A 19,762-nucleotide genomic window follows, 5' to 3' on the forward strand; every position below is an offset into this window, starting at 1 on the left:
GCACTCGGCTCTTGGGGATTTTTTGACATTATTCTCAACCGAAACAACGTAATTATTGACTCCCCACTCAATAGTATTACCTGAAGAAATGGTGCCAATGATTTATTGGTAATCCAACCGATGATTTATTGATAGTATATAGGAGTGTTCCCTATAGTTTTGTTACAGTAGCAAGAGCTTGAAGGGACCCGTAACCAATATTTATGGTACCTGTTTTCATGAGTGCAACAAAAAGCCTACCAGTCAGAGCTTGTAATCATGGCATGGTAACGCGAAAAACTCCGCAAAACATTTATAATTATATATTTTTTATTTGTGGCAATTATGCAGTCTTAAGTAGGTATGCAGAAAACAGTGAATGTGATCACGATAGCGATTTATACGCCAGTTCAACGCCAGCAATGATGAAAAGTGAAGACCTAAGCACAAACACGTAATGGTGTGTTTCTCAAGACTGCAGTCTCATGACCACTGCTTTATAGCGGGCTAAATTATTTTACAAAACTACAGCACTTTTCCGGGGCTCTTCATGTAAGGACTTTTGGTTGCGAATAGATCGTTTTTTAGACTTTAGCCGAGTCTAGCTAAGCCATGTCTTCGAAAACAAAACGACGCGTTTACACGTAATCCACAATTCATGCATAGTAGTGTAGTTGGATGGATTCAATATGACATCGCTTGACAACTTGAGCAAGTTAGAGAAATGAATTTTGGCTCTCATGCAAGCGCAAAAGTTGGACCCCTATTAGGTAGGACGAGAGTGACATGCTTCGACGGACGACAGCGGTAGCGATGAATCCGACGAAACGCCACCATCGCCACCACCAGCAGCACGCATGAAGCTATTCCCCACAGAGCACTAGGTCCATGGCAATTCGCGTGCCGCAGCAATCGCATTCACAAGCTCGCGTGCTTTTTCCGACGCGCCCGACCCGGCGGGAATCGAGCTTCTCTGGAAACCCCTCGTGGTTGCGCGCATCCGTTTCTCAGCAGAGGCCACGAAAGCAGCGCCACTTTTTATGTGGTACTTTTAACTAGTAAGCCTAGTAGAAACAAACGAAATGAACAATAACAAACATATTACAAATTTAAGCCCTTATTCCGGTGCGCTTTAAAAAACTCAACAACGTTATTAGGAATTCACATTTGTTTTTCAAAGCTCTAGTGCTAGGGGCGCGACATTCTGGTATTTGTTAGTTATGAACGCGATTCGAAAATATATATCCTACTCAGATGGCGAAAAGTTTGCTGCTACCTGCCACCATAATTTTTGCTCTTTTATTTTCCACCTGAATCTAATCACCCGTTTTGGCGAGTTCTGGGTCACTCTAAAGCAAGATATTGGTGCTATCGATAGTCCGTTTAAGGAGAGTTGTGTGTCAACAGTATCTAATCAATTTATTGATATTGTTTTATACTCTGTTGGGGTAATATTTTTAAAATACATCAGCACGATGAACTGCTCATGGATGCCATACGCGGGTTCTCGTGTGCATGCACGCTTTCCAGTTCAAGTGATTGATAGTGAACACCAGGCGTTGCTCCTCGCAGGTCTGCTGGCTGGTCCCCTTGCGCACCGTTTCACGACAAGGCCGGTCATTCTCTTGGGCAGCATCATTTCAGCTGGAGGCGTCATGCTGGCCTACTTCGCTACAAACATGTGGAGCCTACACCTTACGCTAGGCATTGTTCACGGTGAGTGCACAGCGCCGTGGTGAGGCAGTGTCTTTGTAGCTCTTGTGCTTTAAGCGAATGCTCTTGATAATAAAACGTAAACAATTGAAGTGACCCCCTAAAATAATTTGTAAAAAGTGGTCGAATTTCCAATGTTATAAAACAAAACAAAGCAAAGCGACGTTTCTAGATCCGTGACAGTACCTGGTTCACAATTGAATGTCTGCTGAGCGGCAGGCTTTTAGGTATTGTGGAGCGCATCACACAAACTGTGGGGGCACACGTGATTTTGGGCGTCAGATGTCTGACTTTTCAGTATATTCGAGATTTAGCCTGGTTTTCAAGTTCTTCTTCGTGGCCATTGTTCGCATGCTTTTCCATCTGACCCCGTGTTCCCGTCTTCTTGGCATGCTCTGCATGGTCCTTGGTGGAGTCTTTTTTATGCTGCTGCTTCAGACGCGTGCAGAAATTTGCGCTTTCACTGATTTATACTGAATTGCAGTAGTTGCATAGGATCTTGTAGACGATGCCAGGGAGGCTTGCAGGAGAGAATTTTTTCCATTAAGAAAGTCACCCTTAAGCTTGCTCGTTGGCAAACGCCCGATATGCACACTACGTTTTCTGAACACATGTCACCAAATACATTTCTGCGCACGATGGCTTCAAAAACGACTGGCAGAGAAAAGCCTGGAAGAGTGTCAAACTGCTAGCGTCAAAAATGCCTAACGCACTGAGCAGAGACCTTACCGTCAATATGTTGAACAATACGTCAATGAACCCTTGAGATCAATTAATGGACGACTTTTTGAAATAGTCAAAAGAGCATTGAACAGCAGTTTATCCACGTTTCTTTAAAACATAATTGCAATGTTTTCCCATGCCTCCTATTGAGATTTCATGGGAGCACATCAGTTGAACTGCACAAAACATCGTAAAATCACGACAAGAGAGCTTTAAGCCAGCTCATGTAGAGCAGCTTGTGTTTCTGCATAACAATTCATAACTTTTTGGCAGCAGTCACTCAACGCGCTGTGTGCTTGGAGACATGAGCAGATTTTTTTCCTTGTTTTTCACCATATTGTATAGGATATATTTCACTGGGTATTTCATTCTATAGTCTCTATTTCTGGCCACTATTCAGCACTATTGCATTCGACTTTAATTCTAGATGACATTTCACCATTCGAACACCCTCCTCTCGAAACAACAAAGGAGGCGTAGCTCGACGTAGGCTTCTGTGCATCGTTTGTGGGGCAGCTACAGTAATGAAATCCTAACTAGCCAGTCGGCGCTGACGACATGTACTAAAGTAGTAAGTAAATTGAAGGAATTGAAAAATCTCCTGAGCCAGTGAATCGCAGTCATCAACTGTTCTGGGAAAATGACTGTATTTGTAAGCATTACTTCGTTCAAATATCAGTGTCAAGGATAGATCATGTTTACGGCGGGTATTCCCAGAAGTGGCTGACTGAACGCAACAAGGTACATTTAGGGCAAAATTTTTTGACATAACTTTTGTAAAAAACGTTAAACGATTCCACTTTCTCTTTGTTTCTAGCAAAGAAATTCAGCCAATTGATATGACCATTCCACTTCGAAGCAACGTGCGAATAGCCGAGAAAAAATTCACAGCATACCAGCGAGGTGAATGATGACGAGAGGGGCGAAACGTGCGCACGGACGGACGCACAGATGGACGGACGGATGGACGCATGGAAGAATTAATGGATGTACACACGGACGCACGGAAGCATGAATGGACTGACGGACGGTCTCTTCATTCCGCACATCATCATTCACTCCGTAGTTATGCTGTGACATCGTTTTTATTGACATCCAATGCCTTGCAACCGGCTACTACGACGACACGGGACATACGACCCACGGCGCAAAAAGCTTCGCCCCTAAAAACACGCATGTGGATGAGCACATCGAAACAATATTTCAAATGCAGAATTCGTTGTTGCTTTGATACAAGCAAAAAGAAAGGCGCGAAGTACACTGTTCTTTGTCGAGACGAAGATTTTCGGCCGATGTTGTGCAGCCACTGTTGCTTGCGCAAGCCATCGTGTTTACCTTGGGGTATCCTAACAGGTCAGTAACCATTTTCTCTGTAGTTCTTGCAGTCATAGGCGCAACAGCATGGCTTAGCCCTCACACAAAGTACAGAAAACAAAGCGCACGTTACGTTTGTTATGCAGAGCATCGGCGAAAAATTGCACAAGCAAAAAAGAAAAGCACAAGCAAAGCGCAAGATGAACGTGTCTCGAAGTGCAACCGCGAAGGAAAGCAATCATGGTGCAGTAAAAATTGGCAGATCCCACGTACAGTGGGAATCGCTGATATGCGAAGCACGAATGGAAAATGTTGATATGTCACTTTGAAAAAAGCACAAGGTTACCAGGTGGAAGTAAATGATGCCGCACATGAATTCCGTGTCATGATGATCAAGTTTGGATGTGTCGTTTACTTTCGTCTTCTATTCATGTCAGGTGCAAATTTAGTATATGCGGAGTTAGCGAAATGGACGCCAGCACGCTGTGAGCGTGGTATGTTGTCATGTTCTTAGCTGACATGTGTGTCAGGATTATCATGTTTGCACCAGTCATTTATTTCCTCATTCAATGACGTCATATAACACCCATTTGGTATTGTTACGAAGCGACGACGCCGACACGGTCCCGAAGGCACCACTGCTTCGAACTACGCCGGGAAGGTCACCAGCCGTTTGGTAGCGTGTGTTTCTCAGCTCGTGACTGCTTCTGCCAGGGCTGATAAGCGAGCGCACAAGACGACGGTGAGTAAAGGCGAGGCTTATTTACGGCATAGAAATAGAGGCGTTACCAATTCGGCACTGGGGCCAACAGCTTAGGAACTCGAAGAGCCGAAATGCTTTCTCTCTGACGAATACGTCGGCTGCTATCTGACGGATAGGTTAGCTGCAGGCGACGTGCCACTTGACTTTTTTAGAGCCATCGGGTGAACCTTTGCATCACCAACGTCCAACCAGAAGCGCTGCTGGCCATGGTGTCAGAATCCTCCGATGGGGACCCGCCGTTGGGCTGCGTCATAATCATCAAATCCAGAGCCGCTGCGCTGGGTTGCACCTAGGGACAAGTGAGGTTGCCACGCATTGTGTAAGACTCGCCAGACTGGAACGCGCGATTGCTTTATTGGGCTCGTGGGCTGAGGGAGCTCACTGTGCGATGCGTAGGACAGACCAGCGCCACCGCTTGATGACGTCGTTGAGTTGATCGAGTCAGGCGGGCTCGATTGTTGGCCATGACACAGATTGCCTTTGCGGAGGCATTGACGTTCGGTGTGGACTCCCAGGCGTAACAGCACCCCCACCGCCAGACAATGCATCGGAAAGGCAAGATACTGGCTTGTCGCCACAACTTGTCTGCTAGCTTCGGTAGTCTCTTCGGACGATTTTCGGTCTCAGCACTTGTAGATGGTTCTGCAACTTGTCAAGAACGGTTCGACAACAGACAACACACGACACGAGCAAATGCCCTCGCTTACCCGACAGAACACCACACAAAGTATAGTTCAACATAGACCTAGCTACGTGCCTATCGGTTTCGTTCTCTCTACAACAAGAGGCACATGTGGGACACACTACTCTTAAAATTAGAACTCATTTTCACACGTACAAGAACGTAATGAAATAGAATACAACATAAAGTCGACTCCTTGAGATAACTACGATCAAGAGCGCTCAGCCAAGGCCGTGATGAGGAAAAAATTTTGTCCCGACTCGCCAGCGAGAGACCGAAATGTGAAGGAGGTACATGCTAAAACGCACGGTTCAATGCGTCTGATATAGCATTTAGCTTTCTTTTTTTTGTAGCGAACGTGAAAAATGTGGTGTTTGAGTATCACGCTCCACCTCAGTACCGGCCACTTTTAGGCGACGTGTTATTTATCCAGGTTAGAAGACAGTGGTTCGTTTCTACCACAAACCTCGAACCGCAGACAAAACAGGCTAGGTTTCAATGGCCCACACGAGGCAAGCTCATTGCTTTTCAGAGGTACTGTATGCCTCTTCCCTGCAGTTGAGTTTTGACATTCCCTACTGGCCTTTCCTTACCAGCACTGCCTTCCTGACACAATATACCTCCCATGCCACGATCACTTGCATCGCATTGAATGACAAATCTCTTAGAGAAATCGGGTGTCATGAGAATGGGCTTTTCGCTTAAGGCCTGTTTAAGCTTCCAAAACGCCTTCTCTTTTTCTGAGTCCCATACTGCTTTAAAAGGCTCGAAATTTCGAAGTGCGACAGTTAGAGGGCTGGCAATGCTTGAGTAGTTTTGCACGTAAGACTGATAGTATCCAGCTAGGCCCGAGAATGCCCTTATCCCAGATTTTGTGGTTGGTCATTGATATTTCGCAACGGCGGCTACTCTAATTTCTGAAGGTCTACGCCGGCAATGCCCCACAACGTGTCCAATGCAATACACCTCGCTGAACCCTAGGTGACATTTATTAGGTTTCACGGTAAGACCAGCTGCTTTCAACCAGTTCAGTACGACGCGTAAATACTCGACATGTTCTTCCCAGTTATTTGAAAAGATGGCGACATCGTCAAGATACAGCAGAGCGAACTCAGAGCGGACATTAGGCACGCAGTCCATTAACTGAAAAACAAAAGGGCGCATTTTTCGATACAGAGCTCAGCTTAATTGGACGATTTGTCCCGAATGCAGAAACGAATGCGGCATAGTGGCTAGCGCACTCCGTAAGGTGGACCTGTTAATACCGTCGCACGAGGTCTAACGTAAATATAAAACTAGACTGTTACACAGTTTGTACCCTCTCCTTCAGATTTGGTATCGGGTAAGTTTGGTCTCGAAATATGGCGTTAAGACGCCGATAATTGATGCATGGCCTCGGATGTTTTCCTAGCACTTGAACCAATATTAGAGGGGATGTGTAGTCACTCTCACCCGGTACTAAGACTCTCAAGTCTAGCATTTTATCGATCTCCTCTTTAATTATCTGTTTTTGCATAGGAGAACTTCGATACAGCTTGCTACGGATTGTCTCCTCACAAGTTAGCTAGTTATCGTGCTCAATCACCGTCGAGTAACTGGGACGTTCCGAAAACACGTTTTTACTCCTAAACATTCCTTCTGAAGTCCTCCTTCTGGACTGCCCTTAAGCTTGGCTCCAGGTTCAACTGCTCCAGGATTGCATAGGATCCCCTTTCGATTATTTTACTACAATTCAAAATTTCTGCTCCCTCTTCTTCTGAAGCATGGAAAAGCAGATTTACGACCGCTTGACGTAGAACTTAGGGTTTCGTCACGGTACTGTGGTAAGTTTTGTTCGTCCGCCTTATTATTTTCACTTCATAATTGGTATCGGGAAGCTTCAATATTACTTTGGCAGGCCCTTCCCAATGAACCTCAAGCTTCTTCCTTTTGGACGGCCGCAGCAGCACTACCTGACTACCCACTTCAAAGGTGCGTTTCTTGGCCGATTTGTCGTAGTACACCTTCGACAATACTTGTGCGGCCTTCATGAGGCTTTTTACAAGATTTTTCCTTGTTTCAAGCCTCTGAAAGAGGTCTAGAACATAGGCAACTACATTAGAGTATTTATCAAATCCCTCCCAAGACTCGCGTAGCATTCGCAATGCTGTTCTCCAACTCCTTCCATACACGAGCTCTGCAGGGCTAAAACCAGTGCTCTCATGAGGAGCTGATCTCAAAGCGAACATAGCGGCAGGAATACACCCTTCCCAGTCACATTTGTGCTCGTAGAAAAGAGCTTTCAGTATCCGTTTTAGAACGGAATGCATAGGCTCTACCAGATTATATAGCGGGTGATCGATCGAGCTGTGCACTACATTTATCCCGTATTTATTCAAAAAGGTAAAGGTAGAGCAGCTGGTGAAGACACTACCATTGTCGCATTGGAATTCAGAAGGAAATCCGACGCGTGAAAATATAGATAGCAGTGCATCCACGACATGAGGGGAATTGAGCTCCTTGAAGGTGCCCTGCGACACTTTCAGGACAGTCTTATTTATCGCCGTAACGCGTGTAGCGATGAATACTAAGATCAATGCATTCATAATGATGGAAATGTGTGCATGAAAAGTGAAGTTATATATGAGTCCTCAAAGTTGAAAACTGGAGCAGGCGATGACGAGAAACGCTATTATTTGCATTTCACTCGCCTGCTGACGTTAAAGACTGCTTCAAATTACAGCGCGCGTCTCAAAAAGACATTCCGGAAATGTCGCCGTATTGTAGCCTTCACACAATACCTCGCTACCACTCTTTTCACGGTGTCGTTAGCATGCCTATCACGAACAACGTGTGTTGGGTAGCAGACGCTCCCACGGTCACACTGTGCAAGATCCACACATGCGCTTTGTGCGGAGTCCCTTCTCGGTTTGCATACCCGACAGGTTCAACGGCAACGCCAGCGCTCACCCCCTGTCGCATTTTCGGCTCAATAAAAATGTCGCATACATTTCCACTTCTAAATGCTGGCGTACCGTAGCCTGGTTCGCAGTCTAAGTGTTGTGTTCATTGTTCTAAAAATACATCACTTAGAAATAGAAATGCTTACTTCCTGAGAAACTATTAAAAAAGGTTTTTGCTGTTTTTAGCATCAACACGTATGGCCTAGCTACCCCGGTATGAATATTGCACGCCATTTCTCGCGTGAAGCGAATCAAAAGCGAGTGGTGCTTGTCGTCACGTCACACGACACGATGCCCCTTCCCATGAAAAAATAGCCGATGTGTGTCGCAGTAGGGTGAAATCAAGGTAGTTTATCCCGTGAATTGAAATTATAACCGCGTCAATTTTGGAGTTGCCATGTGCGCAACGATATCGGCGCATTCCACAGCACCAGAAGAACCAATGGAAAATAAATGCTCAAATAGTGTCGCAGGGCCCCTTTGAGTGGTATGGCTTCCGGAAGTTTTGTGGTGACACAGAGGGCCGTCAGGATGTACCGACAACCTTACCTTGACTCTGGCAATGCCCCGACGATATCAATCACTAGGTGCCGATAAGGCTCTGTGATAATTGGCAGAAGCTTCATGGACACCTTCCACTTGTCCATGGATTTCCCCGCTTTCTGACAAGTGTCACGTGAGCGTACAAAGTCTTCGATATGCTTCCAGCATTTCGACCAATAAAACTAAAGGGAAACAATAACCTTGCTCTTTTTTATGCCGAGATGCCCTGCCTACGAATTTTCATGCGCCAGTTTCAATAGTTGGCTACGATACTTTTGTGGCACCAAGAGCTGCTCATACTTGCGACCTTGCACAGTTGTGTAGCTTTGATACAGGAGCCCTGCCTTCTCAAATACAGAAGCCTTCATTTTTCCCCAAGTTTACGCTTTCCATTAGCGCTTTATTCGAGAAATCTTCACGCTGCTCTCGAATGAATGTTTGTCGATGAACCTTCGACAGCTCATTCCAACTTTCTGCTACAGGAAAGAGCGTTGCACCCCTCTTGCTCTGACTCAATGGTGCCATGTCGTCTCCTCCACCGACAGAGACCACTTCAGTCGCTTCGGCAACGGGCTGCTCGAGTGACTGCTCAAATGACTTACACGAAAAATTTCCTGTCTGAGTTTCCATCGACTCGCCGTCACAAAGATCAGCAGCTTTTGGAGGTGGTGTTTCACCACATTGAACAAGATCAAGTTCCTGCGAAAGCTTCAGCGCTTCGTATCGCGTGAGGGCCATGTACGCTAAATTGAAGAACAATGATTTACCCTGCTTTTTGACGACCTGTTCAGAGTTATTAAAAAAAAGATGAGGAAAACGATCGGGAAGCACGGCAGACAGAGCTGCTTGGGTGCGAAGCTCACGGAACGGGCCTTTAATGACAACCGTAGCGATTGGTGAGCAAGCACGCTGCTCCTCGGCGACTCGCCTAATCCACGCGCATTCTCCTGTAAAGTCATCCGGAGACACCAACAAAGGGTGGACAGCGTCCATGGCTGCCACTGAGTCTCAAAGTGCTCGACACGTTTTCCATCTTACACTAATTTCTTGAAGATACGGCTCTAAATATTGCATGTTATTTTCCTATTCTCGGATTGTTGCGAAAGCACACTTTGCTTACAGTTTATCGCGATGTGCCTTTCCTTTTTGCAGTTGTAGCAGACTAGCGGCTTCCTTGATTCAAACGCCCGTATGGTATCAGTGCGTTGTTCAGAAACCTCACTCGACTTCTCCACTTTCGTTTGCCCTTCCCCAACAGTGTCCTTCGTAGGAGACGGGTCCTTCCAGAAATTACGGTGCGGAGTGGGTTTTCATTGATCAGGTTTTCTTTAGAAGCCCTCGTTCCTTTCATTCTTTTCAACGCACACTGCGCTGCTATGCAACTTTCGTTGAGTGTAATTCTCCTCAGCTAACTCTGCTGCCTTGTTTATCTGTACTTTACTTAGTTTGTCCTGCAGCCAAAGCTTGACATCCTCCTCGATGCAGCAGTAGAATTACTCATATGCAATGCATTCTACCACTTTATCGTGATCCTAATAAACCCCTTCACCCTTGAGCTATTCAATTAAATCGACTTTAAGACGAAACGCGAAGTCAACGTGCGACTCATTCGCCTTTTTAGCTTACCAGAACCTTCGCCGGAAAGCCTCGGGTGACAACTTATGACGTCTCAAAAGCACTTCATTAACTTCGGCATAGCTCTCAAACGCTTACCTCGACGAGCACATTATCACGTTGGACACTTCGCCGGGAAGAAGAGCTAACAAGTTCTGCGCCCATAGAGACCGCTCCAAGGCATTTCGCTCACACATGTGTTCGAACTTGACGGGATACTTCGCCATGTCCTCGCCTACCATGAACGATGGCTGTTGGTCGCGAATTTTCTGGCCACTGACCTGAACTGTCACAGAAACCTCGCTAGGCACCTGCGAACACTGTAGGATTGCCAATTCTATTCGTTTCAACACAAGGCGCTCCTGTCTCTTGGCCTCCTGACGGCGTTCTCGTCTTTCAGCTTCTTCACGTTCGCAAACTTCTCGCCTTTCAGCTCCTTCGCGTTCGCAAACTTCTCGCCTTTCAGCCTCCTCGTTGCGTGATTTGATATCTGCCTAGGCCTCATCAAGTTCCTCAGTCGTCACTCCTGCATCACTCATGATCTCAAGCATCGCTTGCTTTTGTTTCACACGGCCCAAAATAAGGCCAAGTTCCTCACAAATTTCGATTAGTTCCTTCACCTTAAAGTTCTCCATCGTTTACACTAGCGTCTTGGTGTTTGCTCCTATTAAGAATCTACTTGCCGTACCCAATATAAGTCTACTAGCAAGACGTGCAGGCAGTTTTTAATACTGCCGTGTTTACATCCTCCGCCTTACCTTGGTTTCAAAGCTCTCCGACTTGGCTTGAAACAATCAAAGCTCACTCTAATGCTTCACACAGCCCTTCTATAAACTGCTATAACCTGTGCTAGAGTAGTCTGGTGAACCGGGGGGAAAACATCAGGCACTCAACGCATTGATGTCGGTGATGCCAGCCAATCCCACCGCTGCCACCACTGATACGAAGCGACGTCGCCAACAAGGTCTCGAAGGCGCTACTGCTCCGGAAATCGCCGCCTAGGTCACCATCCGTTTGGTATCGTCTGTTGCTCAGCTCGCGACTGCTTCTGCGCAGAGCTGATAGACGAGCGGACAAGACGACGGTGAGTTAAGGCGAGGTTTATGTACAGCATAGGGGTGCTACCAATTCGGCACTGGGGCGAACACCTTAGGGACTCGAAGAGTCGAGATGTGTTCTCTCTGACGAATACGTCGGCTGCTCTCTGACGCATAAGTCAGCTGCTGGCGACGTGCCGTTCGGCCTTTTAGAGATGGAGCTCCGTATACCGGCACCCGTTCATCCCTTGTAGTCGTAGTAGTAGTAGTAGTAGTAGTAGTGTGTAACCAGTCACATTTTGACCTCCAAGGTGGTGCCGATGGGAGATTTCTTCTGTACGTTGTTGAACAATGAAAAATTCGCAGCGCGCGCGTTAACTAAAAGCCACATTCTCCTGTCTATTATTCCCCCCTAGCAGCCATTGGCATGTAGATTCAGCACTATCTGACAAGAAAGGGTTGCTACGTTATACTCGCTGAGCGTAACCTCCTTGGTTTTACAAAGGTTTAGCGAGTGTTCGGCCACTGTGCCATGAATACAGTGAACTAGTATATACCATGAGCTCGAGGTGGTTAAAGGTGGAAAGTAGACATGAAGCGCAAGCCGTAAGAAAGTGGGCGTGTGCCTTCTCTCGTTCAGTTCTTCGAATGTCCGCTGGATGGCGGTGCTTTTATAGGACGAATATATGATGAAAAGGTGCGAGATCTTGGTACTAGGAGTGTTTAATAGGTGGTCGAATGGACACACAGACAGATGCATGGACGGACGCACGGATGGCAGCACGGACGGATGGACGCACGGACGGACGCAGGAGCGAATGCATGGAAGAACGCAGGGACGGACGCACAGAAGGACGTGCGGACGCTCGAACAGACGCACGCAAGGATGGGTGGATGGGCGCACGCGCGGCCACACAGACTCGCGCATGGACGGACGGAAGCAAGAACAAATGGACGGACGGATGCTTCGCCCCACTCTCCATTATTTACATCGTGGACATGCTGCCATAATTTTATAGGTACACGGTGGACCTTTGCGTCACCAACGTCCAACCAGAAGCGTCGCTGGCAGTGATGTCAGAATCCTCCAATAGGAGCCGCTGGGCTGCGCCATCATCATTGAATTCGGAGCCGCTGCGCTAGGTTGCACCCAAAGACGAGTGAGGTTGCCACGCATTGTGTAAGACTCGCCAGACTGGAACGCGTCGATTGCTTTATTGGGCTCGTGGGCTGAGGGAGCTCGCTGTGCGATGCGTAGGACAGACCAGCGCCACCGCTTGATGACGTCGTTAAGTTGACCGCGTCAGGCAGGCTCGACCGCTGGCCTTGAAACAGATTGCCTTTGCAGAGGCATTGACGTTTGGTGTGGACTCCCAGGCGTAACAGTATATATGGAGCAAGCAAAACGGCAGCGAGTGCGTCATAAAGGCCCCAATATACTCCAATGTCGCGCTGATGCGCACGGACGCTGAACACATTGACGCTATGTTAGCAGAACACGAGCACTCTATAGTCTGACGCCAGGCGCGACCGCCATCCGTCAGCGCGGCCACCGGTGCAAATTGTGCCATGCTGCATTTCGCGCCTATGTGTTACCGAGACAACACTGCGTCTCCCTCTCTTTCGGGATGGAGGGACGCCGAATGCGTTGAAACGCGCATGCGTCCAGGCAACGCAGCGCAGCGCGCACCTGCGAGTACATGACAGGACCGGTGCCTGGAATGGCAACGCCGGCGTGACGAAATGAACGCCAGCAAGTACATGCACCGCGTCACGTCGAAATGTATTGACGCCTTGACTGTGGCATGTAGTCATGTTCTCACATGGCACGCATCTCATTATTATTATGTTCCCACCAGTCACATACCTTCGTCTTCCTTTGCCGTCAGGTAATACCAAATTTGGTATTTGTTAAGCAAGCGAAATGGCTGCGAGCGCATCATCACTGTGGCATGTAGTAATGTTACATCACACGCATGTCATGATTATCATATTTGAACTAGTATCGTACCTTCGTCATCCATTCACGTCCCGTCATACCAAATTTGGTATAAATGAAGCCAGCGAAATGATGGCTAGCGCATCATGAACGTGGCATGTAGTTATGTTGTTACATGACACGCATCTCATGATTATCACGTTTGCACCAGTCACACTCCTTCGTCATCCATTCACGTACTGTAATACCAATTTTGGTATATGTGACGCTAGCGAAACGGCCGCGAGCGCATCATGAGCGTGGTATGTAGTCATGTTGTTACATGACACGCATGTCTTGATTTTGATGTTAGGGTCTGTCGCTTGTGTTCGCCATGCAATCATGCCAAACCAACAAGTTTTGCAACATGCCATGTGAATGAAACCACTGAAAGAGCTGCAGGACCAAGAAATGTAAATCATGATATTCATGACGTAAATGTCATAATTTTCATGTTTTGACTAGTTAAATATGTTCTTCATACAGTAGTGTTAGGCCATACGAAGTTTGGTATTGGTACCATTATCGAAACGGCCAGGAGAGCTAAAAGTCGTAGGTGGCTAGATAGATAGATAGATAGATAGATAGATAGATAGATAGATAGATAGATAGATAGATAGATAGATAGATAGATAGATAGATAGATAGATAGATAGATAGATAGATAGATAGATAGATAGATAGATAGATAGACTCAAAGTCGCCGAAGTTCGCAAAGAAATGCTGACGGTACTTTTCCAAGATGAAGGAGCTTTACGGTTCTTAGTTTCTGCCACGGCTGGCCGGACGCAGCTATTCACTCGGTTCTGGCTCATTCCGTCTAACTGTAGCTCACGCAGGACACTTACTCAGCATATTAGTTGTCACAATTTTTTTTTTGTAAAGAAGCGGTAGTGATTAGTCTAAATACTGTGGCCATTCTGTATTATTAGAAAATTTTCTGACTGCGCTATGGAAAGTGTTAACCTTAGGTAGCCGATCATACCGCAGAAGAAAAGAAAAGACAAAACAGCACCTACACTGTCATCCGCAGTTTCCCACCCCAACTCTCGGTAGCAAATTGTCTGCTAGCATATAATTAACCTTCCTCTTTGTCACTCTCTTTCTCTCAAAAACCACGCTTTACAACGTAATAGTTTTTGTACAACTTGCTGAACTTATTGCCGGGTGCCTTTTTTTGACAGGTTTCGGCTCTGGAATTGTGTATGCTATGAACCCTGTGCTGATCAGCGAACACTTTGTGAAGTACCAAACGATGGCTACGGGTGTGTGCTTTGCCGGCTCCACGCTAGGCAGCTTCGTCTTCCCCAAACTAATTGAGAAGCTGATCGCATGGTACGGCTTCCAAGAAGCAATGCTGATCTTCGGCGCTGTCATCTTGAATGCGGCTGCCTTCAGCCTTTTCCTTCGTCAACCCCACTGGCTCAAGCGATGCGGCACTTCGGTGGAGTCACTCATCACTGTGAATAGCACTGACGAGAAGTCTTCGGCGCAGCTGCCTTACATCATTCCAGTGGGTCGAGATACAGGTAAGCTAGTGTTCGTTCAATGTTGCTTCTTGAAATTTAATTCAGGCAATGAAACCATTAAATACATGTATCGCTTGTCACAAAAGTTAGCGCTCGTGGCAGCCTTAGTCGGCATAGAAAGATACGCGCGGGTAACATATACTTACCCACTTAAATGGCCACAAAACATATGTTCGGGCTTGAGTTGAGTTACCATAATAATAATAATAATAATAATAATAATAATAATAATAATAATAATAATAATAATAATAATAATAATAATAATAATAATAATAATAATAATAATAATAGGAAGAAGAACATGGAAAGGAATTGTGGTTTAACGTATAAAACTGCCTTCTTATTATGAAGGACGTCGTAGTGGAGGCCTGTAGAAATTTTGTCTACCTGAGGTTTTTTAATGTACACGTACATCTAAATATATAGGCTTCGAGCATATCCACGGAGTGAATGATGATGAGTGGGGCTAAGCGTCCGTCAGCCGTCCATGCTTCCATCCGTCCGTTCTTTCTTGCTTCCGTCCGCCCGCCTGACGACACGTGCGTCCATCCATGCGTCTGTACATCTGTCCGTCCGTTAATCCGTCCGTCCGTTTGTGCGTCCATCTGTACGTACGTCTGCGCGTGCTTCCATTTGTCCTTCCGTCTTCTAGTCTGTCTGTCCGTCCATCCATGCGTCCATCTAGTGAACACTCCAAGTACCGCCATCTCGCATTTCCTGCCGCACATACCCACTCCGCGCATTCATTCATCCGTCCGTCAGTCTGCTAGTCTGTCTGTTCGTCCGTCCATGCGTCCATCCGTGTGTCCATCTAGTGAACACTCCAAGTACCGCCCTCTGCCATCTGGCATCCCCTGCGGCGCATAGCCGCTTAAGAGTGGGTACGTGCCACCGGTGCCTACGCACGACAAGAACAGGAGGAAGGACAGACCCACACCTTAAGAAGCTTCGCCCCTAAGAAAACCGACGAGACCAGGATTTGATCCCAAGACCTGCGTGTCTTGTCAAGCACTGTAATCACTGAACCTTCCCTGGTGGGGGAATTTTGCAATCCACGCTAGCTCTAGCGCGTCTCACAGCAAAGTGCAGAAACTTGAACGCATCCCCTTCTGTGGAGAATATACATTTCGAACCCCTAACGCCACATTTTAGCCATTGGCATTGCGCGAAATAATAGTGGCGATGATCAAATCCAACAATTCGGACAGAATTCCTGGTTGAAAAGACGCAAGTCTTGGAGTCGAGGCTATCACGCTCTCAGTATAAGGAGTAATTTTGACAAGAAATGCTTCGTCGTCACCTAGTGTAAATACATTTACAAAGTGACTGCCTTGCTGCTCCGTTGGATGCTAGTTTATGCAGAGAAGCGCATCCGCTCTTGTATTAAACTGTTTCAAAAGAGACAGCACGATGGTAGTTCATAAGTTTCAGACGCCACACGGCGCACTTCGTAATGCCAGCCCGCGTTGGTGAACTGAAGGAATGTTCGGTGGGGATCTAGTTGGTGAGCAAATGGAAAACACAAAGCTAAGCCTAGATACAGGACACAAGGAGAAATAAGTCAACGGGACCAGCGCAGACTAACAACTGTTACCAAGTGAATGCGACCAGCGCTGTTTTGAGTGTGCGCTCCTCCAACCGACTTCTTTCTCCTTGTGTCCTGTATCTAGGCGTAGTGTTGTTTATTTCTTGTCAATGCAATGAGCTTACAGGATACATTTTCTAACAGGTATTTCTAATTAAACATGTACTCAAAGTGCACTTTTTGTGCAAGAAATGGTATAAAGCCATCCCAGAAATTAATAAACTGAGGCTCAAAAGACAACCGGGTGATGCTGTAAGACAGGTGTTTTACTAAGGGAAGGCTGCGTGTAGATTAAAAATGTGAAATGGCGCCTCGTGAAAGCTTCAGGAAGAAGAAAGACAAAAAAAGCGTTTGATAGTTAACGAGTTTTCCTTTCAACGACGCACTAACGACATATACGGGTTCCCTATAACAATATTGCTAACATCACACTGCTTTTTATTAGAAGGGGAGCTCTATGGGACATATAGCCTTGTCTTTTGTTGTGCTTACTGTATAGAGCCGCTCTGTAGTCAAAATTATGTGCGACGCAAAAAAAAAAGCTATACAGTATACTTTAACGCAAGCATGGGCTAGTTATAAGTTACGAGATCAGTCTTCTCGGCAAAAATAACATACCAAAAAGAGTATTGATTAGTTGATATTTACTAAAATGTGCCTAGACGTTGAGGCTTCCTGAGGCCCCATGTAACACAAACGCACACGTTGAGAACTGCATGTGCCAACAAATTACTCATATTAAAATGTTATCCAACCATCGATAAGATGAATGGTTCTTGGATTCACTTTGGAGGCGTATCATTCACTCCCGCTATTTTCTAAATCCTCCTTGAATGACCTAAAACTATTGGAAGGCGAAATAAATATACCATTCTAAATACACTTTACACGACTCATTATAGATTATACGGGACAACACACTAGTAACGTTCGGTTACTCTCTAATACATTACCCAGACCTTCGCCTACTCGACATGATGCGCGGATTCTTTTTCATCTAATATCAACGCATTTCCTATGCATGTTCGACAAGCTTTTCTGCTCCTGCCGTTTCGTTTTCAAGTTCAAGCTGTCTTACTGCCAAAGCCTTAGCCAAACTGCCTAAAACTGTAGACTCACTCAATACCTCGCAAATGCTTTGATTTGACGGCCTGCCTTTCAAGAACTACGATGACCATTAAAATGAATGTCATCCTTTCGATTCAAAAAATTTTTTACAAAGTTTTTTTTTCGTACAGAAACACAGGAACAAAGAAGAGCATAATGAGAGTGGGCGCTTTTTACGAAATCGTTCTCTTTTTTTTTCAAAAATGTTCGCTTCAGAGGATACAGATCAGCGCTACCAGACAAGTACACAATGGATACTTTTGAAAGTATAAACCAATTCTTAGGATGTGCTTGTCCTTGCATTGCTCTCCTTTGACACTGTTTATGTGAGCACACACAAAAAAAACTGAACATAACCTTATTTCAACAAAGCGTACTTGCAGCAACCAACTTTGCATAGGAATTTATCTCATGTACCCTTAGGTGTCATTCGAAATTTTACTGCTCTGTCCAGATTCCAAGGACCCTGAAGCCAAAGCACGTTTGGATCAAGCCGTTGCAGTCGTGCATGAACACCGTAGAAATATCTCCCTGCTGTGCGGTCTGGACGTGCTGCAGATTCCCATGTTGTATCTAGTCATGTTCTCCTCCGTGGCCTTCAACCTCGGCTACGATTGCTACAACTCGCTGCTGGTTGACTTCGCCGTGGACAGAGGAATCGCTCAAAGCAGCGCAGTCACGATGACGTCTGTCAGCTCTCTCGCCGACCTCGTGGGCCGCTTAGGGTTGCCCGTCCTTGCCGACCGACGGCTGCTCACCAGGCGCACCCTGATGGCCATGGTGTTGGCCTTAGTCGGACTGATGTACGTCATTATGCCGCAGTGCTCGGGGTACGGGTCCTTGTTCGCGCTGGCCACGGCTGTCGCCTTCCTGCTAGGCAGTGGCGTCGTCCTGTTTCCCGTGATACTCGTTGACTGTGTCGGGCTCGACAGAATCGCCGTAGCAACGGGCCTGCTGACGGCCTTGTCGGCCACGTTCTCCTTCGCCAAACCATCTCTTATAGGTAAGGTTCATCGTTGGCTAAACTCTGCTTAGTGATTCGCACATATTTGCAATTTACATTTTTATGGAAGAATGCGTTTCAAGACGCCTATGCTTTGTGGTATGACGTACTGTATGGTACGGCATTTTCAAGAACGTGCAACTCGAGTAAAAAAGAGCTCAAGGTTATTATGTCATTGCAAGCACAATTCGAGCAACCAGTCTCCTCGTGCACTTCTGTAACATTGAAGGAAAATGTCTTTTGCGCAATACAACGTGCTAGATAATTTTTTCCACTAGACTCGTCAAAACAGAGGCGTTTCCTTGGCAGAAGAGTTCCCTGTTTAATCTTTTCAACATACCGGTGGGGTAAACATAACAAAGCCTTCCCTACGGGGAAAGTGTGAGCAAGGAAAGCTTGGCATGTGCGCGCCTTTCATAACCATTTTTATTTATTCATTGATTCATTTGTGTACTATTTCAACATTACTCGGTGTTCGCTCCAAACTCAGTCCTTTATGCGGGGTATTGAAACGCGAAAGGCTGACGCAGACAAATGATGTCAATTGGAACCTCCTCGTCGCCATCTTTCCTCTACGTGCGTCCATCCTTTAATAAAGCACTTCTTTGTATACTCTGGGAATCGCAAATTCACTCGCATGCTTAGCGGCCCAACACTTCTGTTGCTACAGAGAAGAACGATGGCCATGCGTGAATTATTTATTTGACAGTCAACACTGCAATACCCACAAAATAATCGACAGGTGTCTATGGCAAAATAAATAATAGTCATATCAGGAACGGCTGATCACCGAATAGAGCTTGGTTGAGAGAGCGCCAGTTATTAAAAAATAGGCCATTGAAACATGCTTTTGACATGCGCACCACAAAGTGCCTATTTGTGTCTGCCCGCATTTTTGTAAATTCGCTAGCACCGGGTTTTTCGCGACATTCATTTCCGTAGCCAAAAATATAAAGACGCAGACACAGGAGAGGGTGCCTAAACAGGGTGGGCACTCTGCATCGACTGAAGTTGCTGCAAGGAAATACACACTACCCACAACACATTGGACAGGCGCTTGCGTGTAACAACACTCTCCTACTCGCCCACATCACACGTGAACCCTTTGCATGTGCAAGATATACATTCACAGAGTCAACCTCTTACCGTGATAGGGCAACCAAAAGAACACCAACTGAGATGTTTTTGTTCCCGCTGATAGGAAACGCTTCTGTTATTTCGGGCGTCACTTGGTCTTTGCCATTCCG

The 19,762-nt window shown here is 46.2% G+C and overlaps 1 protein-coding gene across 1 annotated transcript in view; it reads left to right on the plus strand.

Moving 5' to 3' along the window:
• Positions 1–19,762, plus strand: part of LOC142786996 (monocarboxylate transporter 12-like) — a 48,845-nt gene that overhangs the window by 3,001 nt on the left and 26,082 nt on the right. The window contains exons 3-5 of the mRNA XM_075884613.1: positions 1,552–1,695; positions 14,473–14,817; positions 17,967–18,515. Coding sequence (XP_075740728.1) covers positions 1,552–1,695; positions 14,473–14,817; positions 17,967–18,515 — 1,038 coding nt within the window. The remainder of the gene's footprint in view (positions 1–1,551; positions 1,696–14,472; positions 14,818–17,966; positions 18,516–19,762) is intronic.

This window comes from Rhipicephalus microplus, unplaced genomic scaffold, assembly GCF_043290135.1.
Source record: "Rhipicephalus microplus isolate Deutch F79 unplaced genomic scaffold, USDA_Rmic scaffold_41, whole genome shotgun sequence".
In the NCBI taxonomy this organism is placed as follows: domain Eukaryota; kingdom Metazoa; phylum Arthropoda; class Arachnida; order Ixodida; family Ixodidae; genus Rhipicephalus; species Rhipicephalus microplus.